General features: G+C 40.8%; 1 protein-coding gene across 2 annotated transcripts in view; it reads right to left on the reverse strand.

Annotated features, from left to right (window-relative positions):
• Positions 1-1,829: 1,829 nt before the first annotated feature.
• The window catches only part of retreg1 (reticulophagy regulator 1), an 18,866-nt gene continuing 5,634 nt past the window's right edge, over positions 1,830-15,061 (reverse strand). Inside the window, exons 1-7 of one of the 2 annotated variants that reach the window (XM_031877183.1) lie at positions 12,269-12,544; positions 7,580-7,697; positions 7,029-7,113; positions 6,513-6,635; positions 6,266-6,336; positions 5,715-5,838; positions 1,830-5,391 (exon numbers count right to left, since the gene is read on the reverse strand). In XM_031877183.1, coding sequence (XP_031733043.1) covers positions 4,874-5,391; positions 5,715-5,838; positions 6,266-6,336; positions 6,513-6,635; positions 7,029-7,113; positions 7,580-7,697; positions 12,269-12,342 — 1,113 coding nt within the window. In that variant the 5' untranslated portion in view covers positions 12,343-12,544 and the 3' untranslated portion in view covers positions 1,830-4,873. Of the gene's footprint in view, positions 5,392-5,714; positions 5,839-6,265; positions 6,337-6,512; positions 6,636-7,028; positions 7,114-7,579; positions 7,698-12,268; positions 12,545-15,061 lie in introns of those variants that run through there. The other variant, XM_031877182.1, reaches the window with a different exon arrangement.

Genomic DNA, 15,061 nt, shown 5'->3' on the forward strand with positions numbered 1-15,061 from the left:
GATATATATATATATATATATATATATATATATATATATGTGTTGGACTCTATATATGTTGGACTCTTGTCGGAGATGGTCGATGCTATGGTATGATTGGCTATGAGTCTGCATTCGAGGGACGGGACTTAGCAAGGGGTTAATTGTCATGCACTGTTAAAGAGAAGGTGAGGACTTTAAAGATGTTGGCTTCATAGAAAGCATGGACACAACAAATGTTGGCATTGGACGTAATCTTACTGTCCAATATTGAAAGTTGTTGTCTGGCAAGATGTCGGGTAGATTCACATCAAACAAGGTTGTAAGGAATGTGCATACTTGTTCATAGTTTCACTACTTTTAGCTTTTTATAGAAATGAAACTGCAGTGAGACAAGGAATCATAAAGAAAGAATGGTACACAGAATCATTGGATAGGCTACAGAAATTAAATATTGAATTACATTTTACCAGATAGCTACATTTCCTGGAATTAACAGAAAAAAATATGTACGGTATGTGTGGATGAGGAGAGACGCTGTGTATCTGCTGCCCTGTAAAACTCTGACGTAACCTGTCCTGGTTGTTAATCAAACTAGAATATCAGTCACACTCCTCCCATCTGCTCCCTGAAAACATGCCGTCTCCATCGCTGCCAACACAGAGGCGATTGTTCAGCCCTGATCACAGACAGAGAAAGGAGGAATGTAGAGAAAAGAGTGAGCTGAACTCTTTGAGAGAGTTGATGTACTCACCACGTTTGTCTCCTTTGGCATTGCTGGCCATGTTTGGGTTATAGAGGGCTGAGCAGATACGCTGCTGAAGTGAAGGCTTTAGTGTCTGCAACCGCACCTCTATATAAAAGCTTCATTCACCAAACCACACCCGTATCACAATGATGACGACAAAGTGCAGGTGTATAGTTGACCGACTGCATGTTCTGTTTTACGTCTCAAAGCCCAATTCAAACAGCATGTTTTTTCTGAAAGTATAATTAGTACAGATAACAATTATACTAATACTTTATAGAAACCATTATTAATAAATGGTTAATTGATAAGTAATTCAACTCAATAGTTATTTTACTGTTAACAAACAATGAAATGGTTAACAATGTTTACTAATAAGTAGTAATGCTATAATGTATTTATTTTCAATTGTTGCAGACATATAACATTTTATTTACTATATTTGTTAATGATTACCAAATTATTTTTAAAACATCTCTAAATAAATGGAGCAGATTGTTACATAACATTATAAACATCATTTGTCTGGCTATTATAAAGTTATAAACTGTTGCAACTTGTTAAATGATTAATAAATACTTTGTAAAGCATCTATAAGTTTAATTAAGATAGATTGTTAATACTTTGTTAAGGATTAATAAGTGTTTTTTGGTTTATCTATGTAATGTTTAGATAATGGTTTACAAACAATTTCTTAAAAGTTTCCAAATTATTAGGTAATCATTAACACTTAATGTAGGATATAAAATGTAATCAGAATGTAATTGTTATTGTCTCTTCGATATGATGTATAATTTATAAACTAACTATTTCATATATCACAAACTAATGATAAAGTAACATAAATTGCTATACCCAGCATGCCGTTCGGCAGTGTAACAGTTAATAGGAGGACCCTCTCAATACACACCACAGTGTGAACATAACACGCTACTTATGAATACACTCCACTTCCTTAGGTCCTCAGCAATACACCCACAACGTTTGTAGTGAATCGGACGGACAGTAGTTGAGAAAATGTAATCTGCCCACAAAAAGTACACACACGTCATTATGTAAACACGTGTCCGCACAACATGAGAAATACAAATTAATCTACAGACTGTTTCAACATTTTATTGTTTAATTACATAAAAGTACATTTTGTTAATGCCTTTTGGTTCTGACCCACCAACATATTTTGGAACTAAGTTCAAACACACTTTTCAGTTTTAGACAAATACATGGAAGCCACCACGATACAACCAGAAGATAAATGAAAAACATGAATCATTTTATAACTAAATATTAAAAAAGGTATTTATTCAGTGAAGCCTGACTCTGCATAAACTCTTACTCAGAAGTTGGAATATTCTTTGTCTTATACAGTTATCACATGAGAGCTAGAAATGAACTGCAGCCACTACAAAGTCCTCTCAGGGACTGATAAACAAACATGTCATTGTTAGAGTTATGCTAATACAAGGCAATACATGATTCATTCAAGAGGATACATTATACATTGCTGTGTCTTTATCATGAAAACAGTGTATTTATAATGTACAAGGCATGACACAGAAACAGTTCAGTCACACTTCGTCTTCATTCTGTGAATCCATGATTGCAGCAGAATGCCCTACATCGATGCATCGTTAAATAATCATTAAGGTGCAAATGGAAATAAGCCATCTGATAACATTCAACTTTCAGTGCACTAAAACTTTATTTGAACTCTTGACTTTTTGGATCATCCTATGATGTGAGGAACAGAGGTCTTCAAGGGTTCACCTGTTTACTTGTAGCAGAGATTTGACGACGGACTTGAGTCAGTCCAACTTAATAATATTTAGTCAAACCCACTCGGGTAGAATCCCGTTCTGTTGCTGCAGGTCTCGTCCAACACCAAAGTGTCCAATGCTTCACTAGCATCGTAAACATGTAATGGAACCAACTCAACCTCTTAACCTCTCGTACTACCCAAAGCTCATGACCTTAGGTGAGGGTCGGACTGGTAAATCAAGAGCTTTGCCTTCGGGCTCAACGGTCCATCTCTGCTGACCCCGCACCGAATATCGCCCGTCCATCTCCCGCTCCATTATAACCTCGCTCGTGAACCCAGGTTACTTGAACTCCCTTCAACCCGGAGGGCGCAATCCATCGTTTTCCGGCACAGTACCAACAAGGTCCAGAGCCTCATCTCAGGCCTCATCTCATCCACCCCTGGCGCCTTTTCACCCATGATCTCAGACTCTAAAGCCCAAAACTTTATTGTTGGGAGAATATATCTCTGAAAAACATCAATCACCGTTAACTGAGCCTCTCAGCTGAAGGCAAACTGGTCAGCAAGCTACGAGTTTGTTAAATTTAGTTTGCAATTTTGAGTTAGAGGATGATCCAAATGCAAAGTCAACCACAATGACCCATGTGAGATTCATGGAAGCACTGAAAGTAAAAGGTTTTTTATTGTTTAAATATGTTTGTCTCAAAATGTCCATGCATAGTATTTGAGAACTGCTGCATGTTGTTATAAAATAAAAGTTCCTCTAATACATACATTTTTATATAAAATTTAAAAAAAAGGAAATAAAAAAAAGGTTTCCTACGTTTTAATCCTCATAGTCAACCATCCAACCAGTAGTACATATTTTGAGCATTAAAATGAGTTTTGATTGCCAAGTGATTGTCTACAAATTCCTGTTGAATTCTGGGTAATGTAGTTGGATGAATCAATTTGGTGTGAAAGTGAGTTTTGTGAGCTGTCTACATTGTAGCAGCTGTTACTGGGGGGTTTTGAAACTGAAGGCAGTCAGTTATAATATATATTAATAATATGTAACACGATGGTTTTCTTCTTTTTTTACTCGTAAAATGTGCATTTTGCTGCAGTTATACTCGTCTCCCCGATGCCTTTTTGGGATGTATTTAGGCTTGGTTTACAATTAGAGCAAAAGTCTGTTTGGAAGCATTTAAGTCTATGTGTGAACGGTTCAGTATTTTAGGAAGTTTTCTTGTTACTCATCATCTTAGGTTGTTGAGAAGATCAATATCAGTTTTTAATAGTTTGTGACTAAACCAGAGACAAATGTATTATAAGCATTTATAAGCAATACATAGTTATTAAACGGTTTATAACACATTTAGTTGTAAGCAGATATAAAGACATTTTAATGCATTTTTAGTGCATGAACAGATAATTAATGATTGATAAAACAATACAACATAACTGTAATCATATAAAGTATGTATGCATATTTGATTTCAATATAAAATATGACATTTTAAATTATATTTCAATTGCTAATTGTATTCTATTAATTATACACGGTGTCACGGTTTCGGTCTCAGAACCATTAAACCCTGACTATTATAGTCATAGTTGTCCACAAATGTCCTTATTTGCTTACAAATAACTTATAGTGTCTTAACAACACTTAATAAGTGTTTGTATACTATTTAGAAATGCTAAATTGATCTAAACAATTTGATTAGGTGATAAAAATTGCTTTGAAAAGACAAATGTAACTACAGGAATTGATTAGAACCAAAACCAGCCCGAAAGTCCTAAAACCATCAACAACTATTGGTGCCGGGATCAGACTACACGATGTGTTCGTATATATCGTGATGGTCATGGACAATTATGGACCAGTAGGCTGATCAAATATGCTCTGACCTGGCTGCTGGGCAGTACAGGCAAAGAACTGTAGAGGGTGCACAACAAGGGACCAAATAAATGTTGAAAAAATAAATAGATAAATAAATAAATGTGCAGTGACGTGCAGATTGCACAGGCAAAAGCCCCCTCCAAGGTCTACAGTGAATTATTTTCACTTTTGTTTCCTCTCGCTCACACCAACACCTCGCAGTGCGGTGTCCCAGGTGCCTCATTAGTAGTTTTATTGTCGGGTCGGGTCATTATCTGGTTGATATCATGTAGTCTGATCTCGGCATTAGGATGAGATGATCTGATTAAAGTAACTTCCGACTGCATTTCTTTTTGACAAACTGTTTTGAATGGTTGATGTTAGCACTACAGGAAAAAAAAAAGAAGATAATGGAAACATTGTTTTCTCACAACCCCCCCTTCTGTGACCAGAACAACCCCGGCCTCCCCTCCACATGTCCTCTAGCCCTCCTCCTTCCCATGCAGATTGTACTCTTCATCGATCAGTGGCGACTCAGGAGTTTGGAGAAGAATCCAGGAGAGGCCGGCTTGTCACTCTTGGCCTGGGCCTCCTCTTTGGCCTGGGCCTTCGCCTCTCCCAGCCCCAGCTCCCCCTCCAGTTGCTCCAGCTCCGACTGGTCCAGCAGCTCAAAGTCCTCCACGTCGCTGTCCGACTCCTCCGCCAGCTCCAGCAGCCTGGTGGTATCTGGGAGTCTTGACCGCTCAGAGTCGGAGCTCAGCGCCGAGAAGCCAACGGCCGCTTCTATTCTCTCCTGCATGGCGGCTGTGACGGCGGCGGCGATGAAGTCGCCCGCCATCTGATTGACCAATTCCAGGGCTCTGTCGGCGGGTTGGTCTTTGTGAGGAGAGGGCGTATGCTTGGATTTGATCGGCAGCTGAGGGGGAGGCGAGGAAAGGCCGAGGCTGAAGTCATCGTCGTCGTCACCGTTGGTCGTTGCACCGTTGTCAAGTGAGGGGAATTCTGGAAGGCCTCCAGTGAACGCCTCTTCTCTGTCGAGGTCTGTGAGGTAAAAACACAGATTGTTTAAAAAGGCATGATAATGTTGTCCGTGTTCAGTCTTGTCTGTTGATTACTCGTCTAACAGGTTCGTACAGTGCTGCATTGGCTCATGACCAATCTACGTAAACTATGCTCACGGAGTGTGCTGGAGTACCTACTTTGAAATAGGAGCTAAAAAACAATCTCTCAAAACGGCGTCCTAAGAACTACCATCATTCCTAGGTCTTGTGGTGCGAACACAATAAAAATGGGGTCCTTACAACTATGAAAAGGTTCCTCTGGTCCAAAAACGCCTATTGATAGGAAACAAGCACAAAACGTACCCTCTGAGTTCTCAGTCTGAGGTGTGTTTCCTTCCGACAGGTTAAAAGTGCCGTTGTCCGTCCACGTCACATCAGACACCTCAGTGTCCGACAGAGACATTTCCTTACAGACTGTGGAGTCGAGCTGTAGGAGGGAAACACACATTTTAGAGTGTACAGACTGAGCTGATCTAACTGGATGAGGATAAATTATAATGAAGCAGTAGTTTGCTGTGTGCACTATGCTTGAAGGCCACAGGATGCAGAAATCCTCTTAACCAGTAAGCAGAGCTGTCTCCTTGCCAAGTTTTTAAGAAGTATTTTGCAAACTCTAGATAGATGCATTAAGTCTTTCAGGTCTGTGCGACAACACAAGGTCCACTTACTGAAAAGTTTCTGGAATTAGATTGCTTAGTCGTGAAAAAAACTGCATGTAATCTGTAACCAGTCGTTTGGCATTGGCTCAGGTGATGCTGATGTGGATCATGTGTACTGGATTTCAATTAGCTCTAACTGGACCCTGTCACAGTCAACAGATGCATCATTAGATTGAGATGAGATGAGCCACCAACCTTGGGAAACATGGAGGAGAGGTCCGACTCGATGCCTTCTCTCTCAGTCTGAGCCTGCATGATTCTCTTCTCTGAAAGGAAGAGAACATGGATGCAACTAATTTAGTTTTCTACTCCAACACTGAATACAAAAGTAAAGTCATTGCTCTTTTATAAAAGTGAAGTGTTTTACATTTTCAGTTAGTTTGAAAGAAATAGAGGCCAAAACATTTTCAACATATTACATATTAACACGTTTCATAAGTACCATGGTTCTCTTTGATTTTCTGAAGGAACTCCCCGATGCCAAAGTCCAGCTTCTGCAGAACTGGCTCCAGCCACAAACCAACCTCGTGAAATGAGATCAGAGGCCACAGGAAAATGCCTAGCACTGCACAGAGAGAAAACATATAGTACCATAAGTATTTGCTTCCATAGAAATCCTTTAACATACCATAAAACATGCAAGTGTCACGACTCCATTGAGGTAGACTCTACCAGTGGTAGAAAGCAGACATTGATGCTTTCTATGAAGATACAATCATGGAATTGTGTCTTTGCTGGTGGGGACTTTCCTATGATCGCTGACCAAAAACAAATGGTTTGAATATCAGAAAGAGTTTTCTTCCAACTAGTAGAAGAGCACAGATGATGTTTGTATCTTAGCTTCCACTAGAGGTAACCAACACCAGAACAAACAAGCAGCGACCCTCCAACTGTACTGGATATGCAAGAAGTCTCTAGCATGATAGAAAGGTCTCATCGTGAGCAGAAGTTTACTCACCAACAATATATGAGATAAGAATCCCTGGAATGTAGCGTCCTAAGACAGCAAAGAAGGTGCATAAACTGCAAACCAGCAGGCAGAACTAGAAGAGAAAGACAGCAAACACAAAGACAATGACAGTTAGTTATAGCACACAGTTAGTATCTGTTTCTCAGGAAAAGTTTAGCATTTTGGAAAACATGCTTAATCCTTAGGCCTGAAACGAAATTATTTTTTTTACGTGAGCAAACTCTTCGACTTTCTTTAAAAAAAATTCAGAAACAGTCTAAAGAAACCTCTTTGGGCTATTTATTTCAGTTTAAAATCAAGGATATGTTCATGATTTCAGACCAAGTCCACTAAGTGGAGGTTTGCGAGAAATTCACCGCTCTGGCTTATTTTCACCCAAATCTTCTCCAACATGTTTAGTCCTAATCCTAGGAATCTGTTTGTATCTGGATGGGCAAAATGCCCGAAAGGCTGACAACCACATGCTTCTCCGTTTTACTGCGATAACTCAGTAAAGACAGTTCAGATCAGTCTGGGGTCATCGGGCGACTCTGCCTCACCTTGCCAGGGTTTTGCTGTTTGAAAGCCGATGTCTCCTGGAGGAAGATTTTGATGGAGTTGCTGAGCTGACGTCCAGTCCCAGACTGGCTGTCCTGACTTGAGTCAATGATCTCCCAGCTTCAAGAAAAGAAAGAGAAAAGCAATGTTAGTCATCTTAAAGATAACTCACATACCATACCAGTTTATGCTGCTAGAGCTGCACCATTTTGAAGGTGGATAGTTGGCCATACAGAGTGTCTGACAGGCTTTGTTTAACGATGAAGAAAAACTTTCTCTAACCTCATTCAAGTAGTTTTCTTTGCCAAAACGTTTAACTTGTGTGTTTTTTCCCTTGTTGTTTATGACTTTATAGACAAGACAATCAGTTAATCAAAAAAGTAATTCATTGATTATTAAATAATGACGATGATCATCTGTTGCAGAGCTACTTTCACTGCTATGCAGATGACTCAACTTCATCTACTGCTAAACCCAAATCTAAATAATACAACTTGTAAGCTTGTAAACTTTAGAGTTGACAGTAATTGTTGTCGTGTTTGGGGCTAATATCGCCTCCCAATCATTTATCCACATCCCCTATTCTGTCAATCTCCACATCTGCTGCGTCTCTTTTTAGTCTCCTTCAGCACTCTGAGACCATCTGTCCTGAAGCGGTTGGCAGTTGCTCAGTCTAGATTTTAAAATTGTACCTTGAAATTTTGTACAGCACTTGCTCAACTTGTATTGTCTTTGAATGTGCTTTAAAAATAAAGTAACTTGACGTGTTGGTATATGTAGATGGTCAGCATTAATTATTGATATGTAGTGACTTTGCATTAAAAATAGTCTTAACATTTGACTTGACCAAAAGGGGGATTGAAGAGGTTTATTTGGAGGGTTAGAATTATACTGGTTGAGGGTCATTGATCAAATTTAGTAAAAAAGCTCATCCAATGCAATGTCATAGTCTAAATTAAGAAGCTTACCTACTATAAAACTGGCGAGATGACTTAATAGACAGGTGACAGATGGGAATAGGAATGTGAACGTGTTTTCCATGCCGTGTTTCTGCTTGGCCACCTGGTGAGGTATGAAACTTTCCCCTCCACCTCCTGGTCTACTGTCAGCCCTCGTGCTCACATCCCATAAAACAGCTATAAAAATAAAACGCATGTGGCTCATGTGTAAGTCATGTGCGATAAATAGATAAGAGTGTGAGGCAGCCAAAGACCTGCTTACTCCCTTAGCTAACAAATACAAAACAAATATTGATTTGTTAGCATTCAAGAACAACATATCACTGTGTTGAAGCATACCAATGGCTGAAGAAAAAATTCCACTGTGTTTCAGATCAAATTAATCAAAGTGACAGTGAAACAGGGGCAAGATAACTGCCTCAACACCTTTCATCAGATTAAGTGAAAACATAATAAATTGAAGTCCAACAGAGGATGGGAACTACATGTCCTGTGAAAACAGCTGCCGTGAAAGCAACTGCTGTGAAATCACCGTGGAGATCGGGTTACCACAACAGCTAAGCAAGTTCCCACCAGTTAACACAGCTGTGAGGTTAATAGGCTAATTGGGAAACATGTGATTGTTGTCTTACAGAGTATTCATTTTATTAGAAAAGGTACTTTTCCAAGAGTTGTCCACTATGTCAGAAAGGGGCTCAAGCTAGGGTTAGGAGATTTGATGACATATTGTTAAATTACATTAATATACTGTAAACCTCAGTCATTAAAACCACAAATGTCAATCTCATGGTGGAAAAGTCCGTTAATCAAGTCATTAAAATAGACTGCTACAGGAATGAGTCAGAAAACCAGGAAGTGAGTCAGCTTTTTTGCACTTCCAGTTCCCTCGTCTTTGAATGGGTTTTCAGGTTCGGGTTAGATGCCTGAATAAGGTCTGTAGTTAACACAAGCTTATGAGATTTAGACGTTTTGTTCTGGGACATAAAGTATGTCAGTAAACACCCCTCTCGTGAATTTTTATGCTTTTAAGTGTCTACTAAAAGTCATCACACCGACTACTCCGCCTTTACAGCCTCGTTATGTATACCCAACCATAAATGTCTGGACATCATTTTGGGCCATTTGATCTTATAGCTGTTGAGATATTTCACTGGAATCAGTTTAATGATAATTCTCCAATAGTTGTTTGTCCAATATTGGATATTTGGACCAAGGTGGTGGACTAACCAACATATATTATTGATTGTCCCTATAAAGCCACACCAACACACTGGCTACCAGCTTCAATCTAAAACACACTACAGTTTGTAATAGTTTTGAAGACCATTCATCAGTTCAATCACATTGTTTGCTAAAGAAAGACAAACTAAACCACCCTTCCGTCCTTCCATTTTCTTACCCTTTCTCCCCTGAAAACCCCATCCAAACCTCTGTCCTCCCCCAATCATGTATCTGCCAGGTTGCAAGGAACAATCACGAGAGGCCACGAGAAGCTACTGTATCTCATATACTCCCAGCACCCCTCCCACCTGACCCAAACACCCAGCTCTGTCTCACATAACCCTTATGAGGAAAGGTGAACCCGCAGCTCCCCTACTCGACTTCCAGGCACATGCCCCTCGTAGGACGCTGATTTCCAGAGAAACATGATGGGTCGGACATGTGACAGTGATACCGTGAAGCAATAATAGCAGTAAGTGATAGAAAGGATAAGCGTTTCTCCGTTCCACGAAAGACAGACGTCTCCCTGGAAAGAGATGCAAGTCTTCTTGGATAAAGTAGCATAAAGTTTCAACACATCATAGATCAACTAGAGTGTGGAAGAGTAGTCTGGTGGAGTTTACTTTCCCACCAACGTGGAGACATGGTTCAGGGCCAGGGGTGAAACCTTTCCCCGATGAATGTTTGTTTGGTGGCGTTCGTTAAGGTGCAGGACAAGATGTGTGTTGTAAAGTTAAGTTAGATGAGACTTCAGTAGGAAAGCTAAGTTTGGGTTGTTGTTCAGAGTCTGTGACTCTCCTAAGGCTATGATAGAATGTTGATGTTACTGCTTTATTCAAGATTTGATTGGCTGTATCCAAAGGTCTCCATCTATGTAGACGAACACTGGTATTCTGGCGAGTTGATGCAAAGCTAGGGGGCCATCATGAAACCAAATATATATACTGTATATATATATATATATATATATATATATATATGTTTGCCTTTTGATTTCTGATTATTTTTCTTAGAGTTGAACAGATTAGATGTGATTGACGGAACAGATACAGTTGGACTTATGGTTGATATATATATATATATATATATATTCCCATCTGTCTCTTTGACTGCCTCAGTCTTCAGAGATTTTCCATTGAACTCCACCTCACGAGTTTAATCCAGAAGCATCTGCACAACTTGAGAAGAATAACTGTCATGTTAATACGCATGGGGTGCAAATCCTGACATTTTTCAGCCCTCGTGTCACATGCTGTCTGAGCTCCACGAACACTTTGGATACTGAGAAGTGAATATATCACGTTTCACTGCTCCAGATCATTCCAGACCACCACCGCCATTTCCCACCGGTGTGTCCATCAATCATTAAAGATGTGTTTTCACTATCGTCCGAAGACTTCAGTCGTCACTCCAACAGAAAAATGTCAAACTTTCTTGTCATGACTCCCAGGAGGACTCCCAGACGGGGAAGGAGGGCGGCGGCACCACATGAGTAGCTGTCGGGCAGATGTCACTTTTTACCAGACCAGTAATCTCTGAAACAACACAGGAAGCAGCATGTCTGAGCCGCTAACAAGCCCGGTGACGGCGCTTTAAAAATAGAGCTAGACAAACAATGCGAGGAATGGCAGCAAAAGCATCCCAGCTCTTCGCTTGTGATTGGGAAGAAGGGGTGTAAAGATGTTGACCCACCTGTCTGTGTAGGTAAATACCACAGAAACCCTGACTCTGAAGCAACTAATACCCATTTATGTTCTGCGTAAAGGCACATATACAGTGAGCTGACATTAATGAAGTGAGAAAGCAGAGTCCCAGCTGATCGAGTTTACAGTAAATGCTTTCACAAAAGGCCAGTCTGCCCAGGACGCAAAGCCAAAAGCTACAAGTAATATAAGCCACAAGTGTTATGGACGGACGGGGAGTGATGACGCAACATTGTGTACAGCTTTCCAAGTAGAGCTAGGCCATTTTGTTTATGTTGTTGATCTGTTTGGACTGAAATTATGAGTCAAATGTGTCAAATAATTTGAGCTATTTTAACACTCTTCATGACTTGAGGTCATGAAGAGTGTTAAAATATTAAACTGATTGTACAAATTGAACACAAACAAATACAAGATTGTACTCCCCTATGTGATAGCTTATTAGGTAGCATTAAAGGTTCAGTTCACCCAAATCCCCAAATAAAGAAAACTAATATATATTTTTCTCAGTTACCACTTCTCTTTTCATGCTCAGTCTTTAGTTAAAAGTAGCTAGGGGCAACTGAGAAAAAGGTTTCTGGAAAGACAAAAACTAAGTTATTTAAGCACCATGAACTAATTTCCATTTATCTCTGTTGTTTTGGCACAAAATAAATCTCTTAGGCGTTGATATCCGACAAATAAAACTAAAACTACCACATGGCAAGATAACAAAAGAGAAAGTGAGAAAATAGAAGAGAAAAAAAAAGGATTTGGGTGAACACACCCTTTAAATTCTTCACCAGATCACACACAACTCCAGTCATACCTCAGTCCTGCCCCACGATCTTCAGGAGACATCTCTAGAGCTTTGGGTAATTTCAGAAGATTTGACGAGGCCATTAAAGGCAGCCAAACACTGGATAGTCAAGATGATAGAGACAGCTAGAACTTGTCTTTGCGGTGAAAAAAAAAGAATGATGGCACAAAATCAGGGTTGAGCCAAACTCAGGTTTTTTTACGTGCCACACGGTGAGAGAGCAGCTTGTGTTTATCCTCAATGAAGCCCCGGTTGGAGTATTTCAAGCGGCCTCATCTAAAAATAACCTGGTCACACTACATTCCAACTGGCAGCAATCAGGGGGACAGGGGATGGGGTCAGAGGGGGTAGAAACAACAACACCCTCCACCACCTCCACCAACCCCAATACCACCACCACCACCAACCTCAACCCCATCACCACCACTAACATCAACCCCACCACCAACAACCTCAACCTCACTACCACCATGACCACCACCACCACCACCAACCTCAACCCCATCCCCACCACTGCCACCAACCCCATGACCAACAACCTCAACCCTACTACCACCACCAACAACCTCAACCCCATCACCACCACTGCCACCAACCCCATGACCAACAACCTCAACCTTACTACCACCACCACCAACAACAACAACCCCAACACCCCCAACCTCACTACCATTGCGACCAGCACCACCAACCCCACCAACAACAACCCCAATACCACCACCACCAACCCCAACAACAACCCCAACAACCCCAACGCCACCAACCCCACCAACAACAACCCCAATACCACCACCACCACCAACCCCAACAACAACCCCAATACCACCACCACCATCAACCCCAACAACAACCCCAGTACCACCACCACAACCAACAACCTTAACCCCACTATCACCACCACCAACACCAATCCAATTAGCCTCCCAAATACACCTCATCTTGTGTCAGTGACATGGCATGGACAGCAGGATAAGAGGGGACATGTGACTTTTGAAAATAGTGCTTCACCAACACTCGACATTTTGGAAAATACACTTGTTTTCTCAGAGTCATATGATAAGATTGATCACACTCTAACATCAGAAGGACATAGATGAAGCAACTGCCAGCAGCTGCCTAAATCAGCTTAGCATAAAGAGTAGCAGGTTATTTCACTTAGAAAATCTCCATTTCATCAGGTCGCTTGTGTATATAGCTACACAGAAATTTATATATTTCTTAATATAACTTAAACCACTTCTTTTTTTTAAATAAGAAGCACACTGCACTAGAATAACAAAACAAAACTTAATTTTCTAAACTATAAAAAAAACAATGGGATTCATATTGTACGCAGGTTAAAATTTTCCTTACAAGTTTAAGCTCCAGATTTAAGAAAATTAAATTTCAAAAAAAATCTTCTGAAGCAGGAGATTTTTGACAGTAGAACAGGTGGACGTTACTCCACGCATCCTTTCTTGGAAGTGCAATTCATGTTTCGACACTGTGACTGTGTTTACGTAGGACTCCACCGCGTCATTTGACTGTGATCTCATGGCAAGTTTGTTGTGTTGTTTTCTACCAGTCGGTTTCCGTCCAATCAGAGGGTTTGCGCTGAAGCACACCCCCCCCCCCATATCTGTGTCAAGTGATCTGATTGGCTCAACTGCTTCAAGACACACCACTGAATCAGTTCAAGCCAGGAGAAACAGCTGAGTCACACACACACACCCACACCCACACACACAGAGCTCAGGTTTCACAACTCTTAAGACACTTTGTGTTTGTTGTGGGAACAAACAGCAGCACAAAAACAAAATCCATTTATTCAAGTCACGTGACGTTTGTCCACATGTAAGAAAGACGTGTTCATATTCACACTGAAAGATTATGGTCATGCTCTTTATGTGATGCAGGTGCTAGTAACTTTATTTTAAGTCAGGATCAAGTTAAAACAAAATGAGAAATTACTTCTTTATTGTTGCCCTGCAGAAGTCACTTGTATTGTTTTATTGGACAGGGAGTTTGGCTAATCGCTAAAAGCTAACGGAACTACCAGTACACACTTTGCTGAGTACTGCTGTAGACAGCTTGGTGAGTTATCCTTATTGTATGAAGTCTATTATACGACTTTGAGCCCAAACATCTCCTTCCATGACACACCTGTCGGAAATCTACACTTTACTGAGTGCACCTCTCTAATTTTATACAACACACACACACACACACTCTCTCACACACTCACAAGGAGGGACACTGTTGGCTCAAACATCCCAGCTGTCAGCTCACATTTTGGGTCAGCAGCTAATCTCCCACAAGCCTTTGCCTGAGACTTGCTCTGAGCCTGTACAACTACCCACAAGACACCTTTGACAGACAACAGCAGGTGACAACAACAAAATCCAGAACACCCTGCTGGCCAAATGTCACAGAGAGAGAGAGAGAGACAGACACAGAGAGCGAGAGAGAGAGAGAGAGAGAGAGAGAGAGAGAGAGAGAGAGAGAGAGAGAGAGAGAGAGAGAGACAGACACAGAGAGCGAGAGAGAGAGAGAGAGAGAGAGAGACAGAGAGAGAGAGAGAGAGACAGACACAGAGAGCGAGAGAGAGAGAGAGAGAGACAGACACAGAGAGAGAGACAGACACAGAGAGCGAGAGAGAGAGAGAGAGACACAGAGAGAGAGAGACAGACACAGAGAGCGAGAGAGAGAGAGAGAGAGAGACAGAGAGAGAGAGACAGACAGAGAGCGAGAGAGAGAGAGAGACACAGAGAGAGAGACAGACACAGAGAGCGAGAGAGAGAGAGAGAGACAGAGAGAGAGAGA

Source organism: Anarrhichthys ocellatus, unplaced genomic scaffold, assembly GCF_004355925.1.
Source record: "Anarrhichthys ocellatus isolate YVR2014 unplaced genomic scaffold, GSC_Weel_1.0 scaffold128, whole genome shotgun sequence".
Classification (NCBI taxonomy): Eukaryota; Metazoa; Chordata; class Actinopteri; order Perciformes; family Anarhichadidae; genus Anarrhichthys; species Anarrhichthys ocellatus.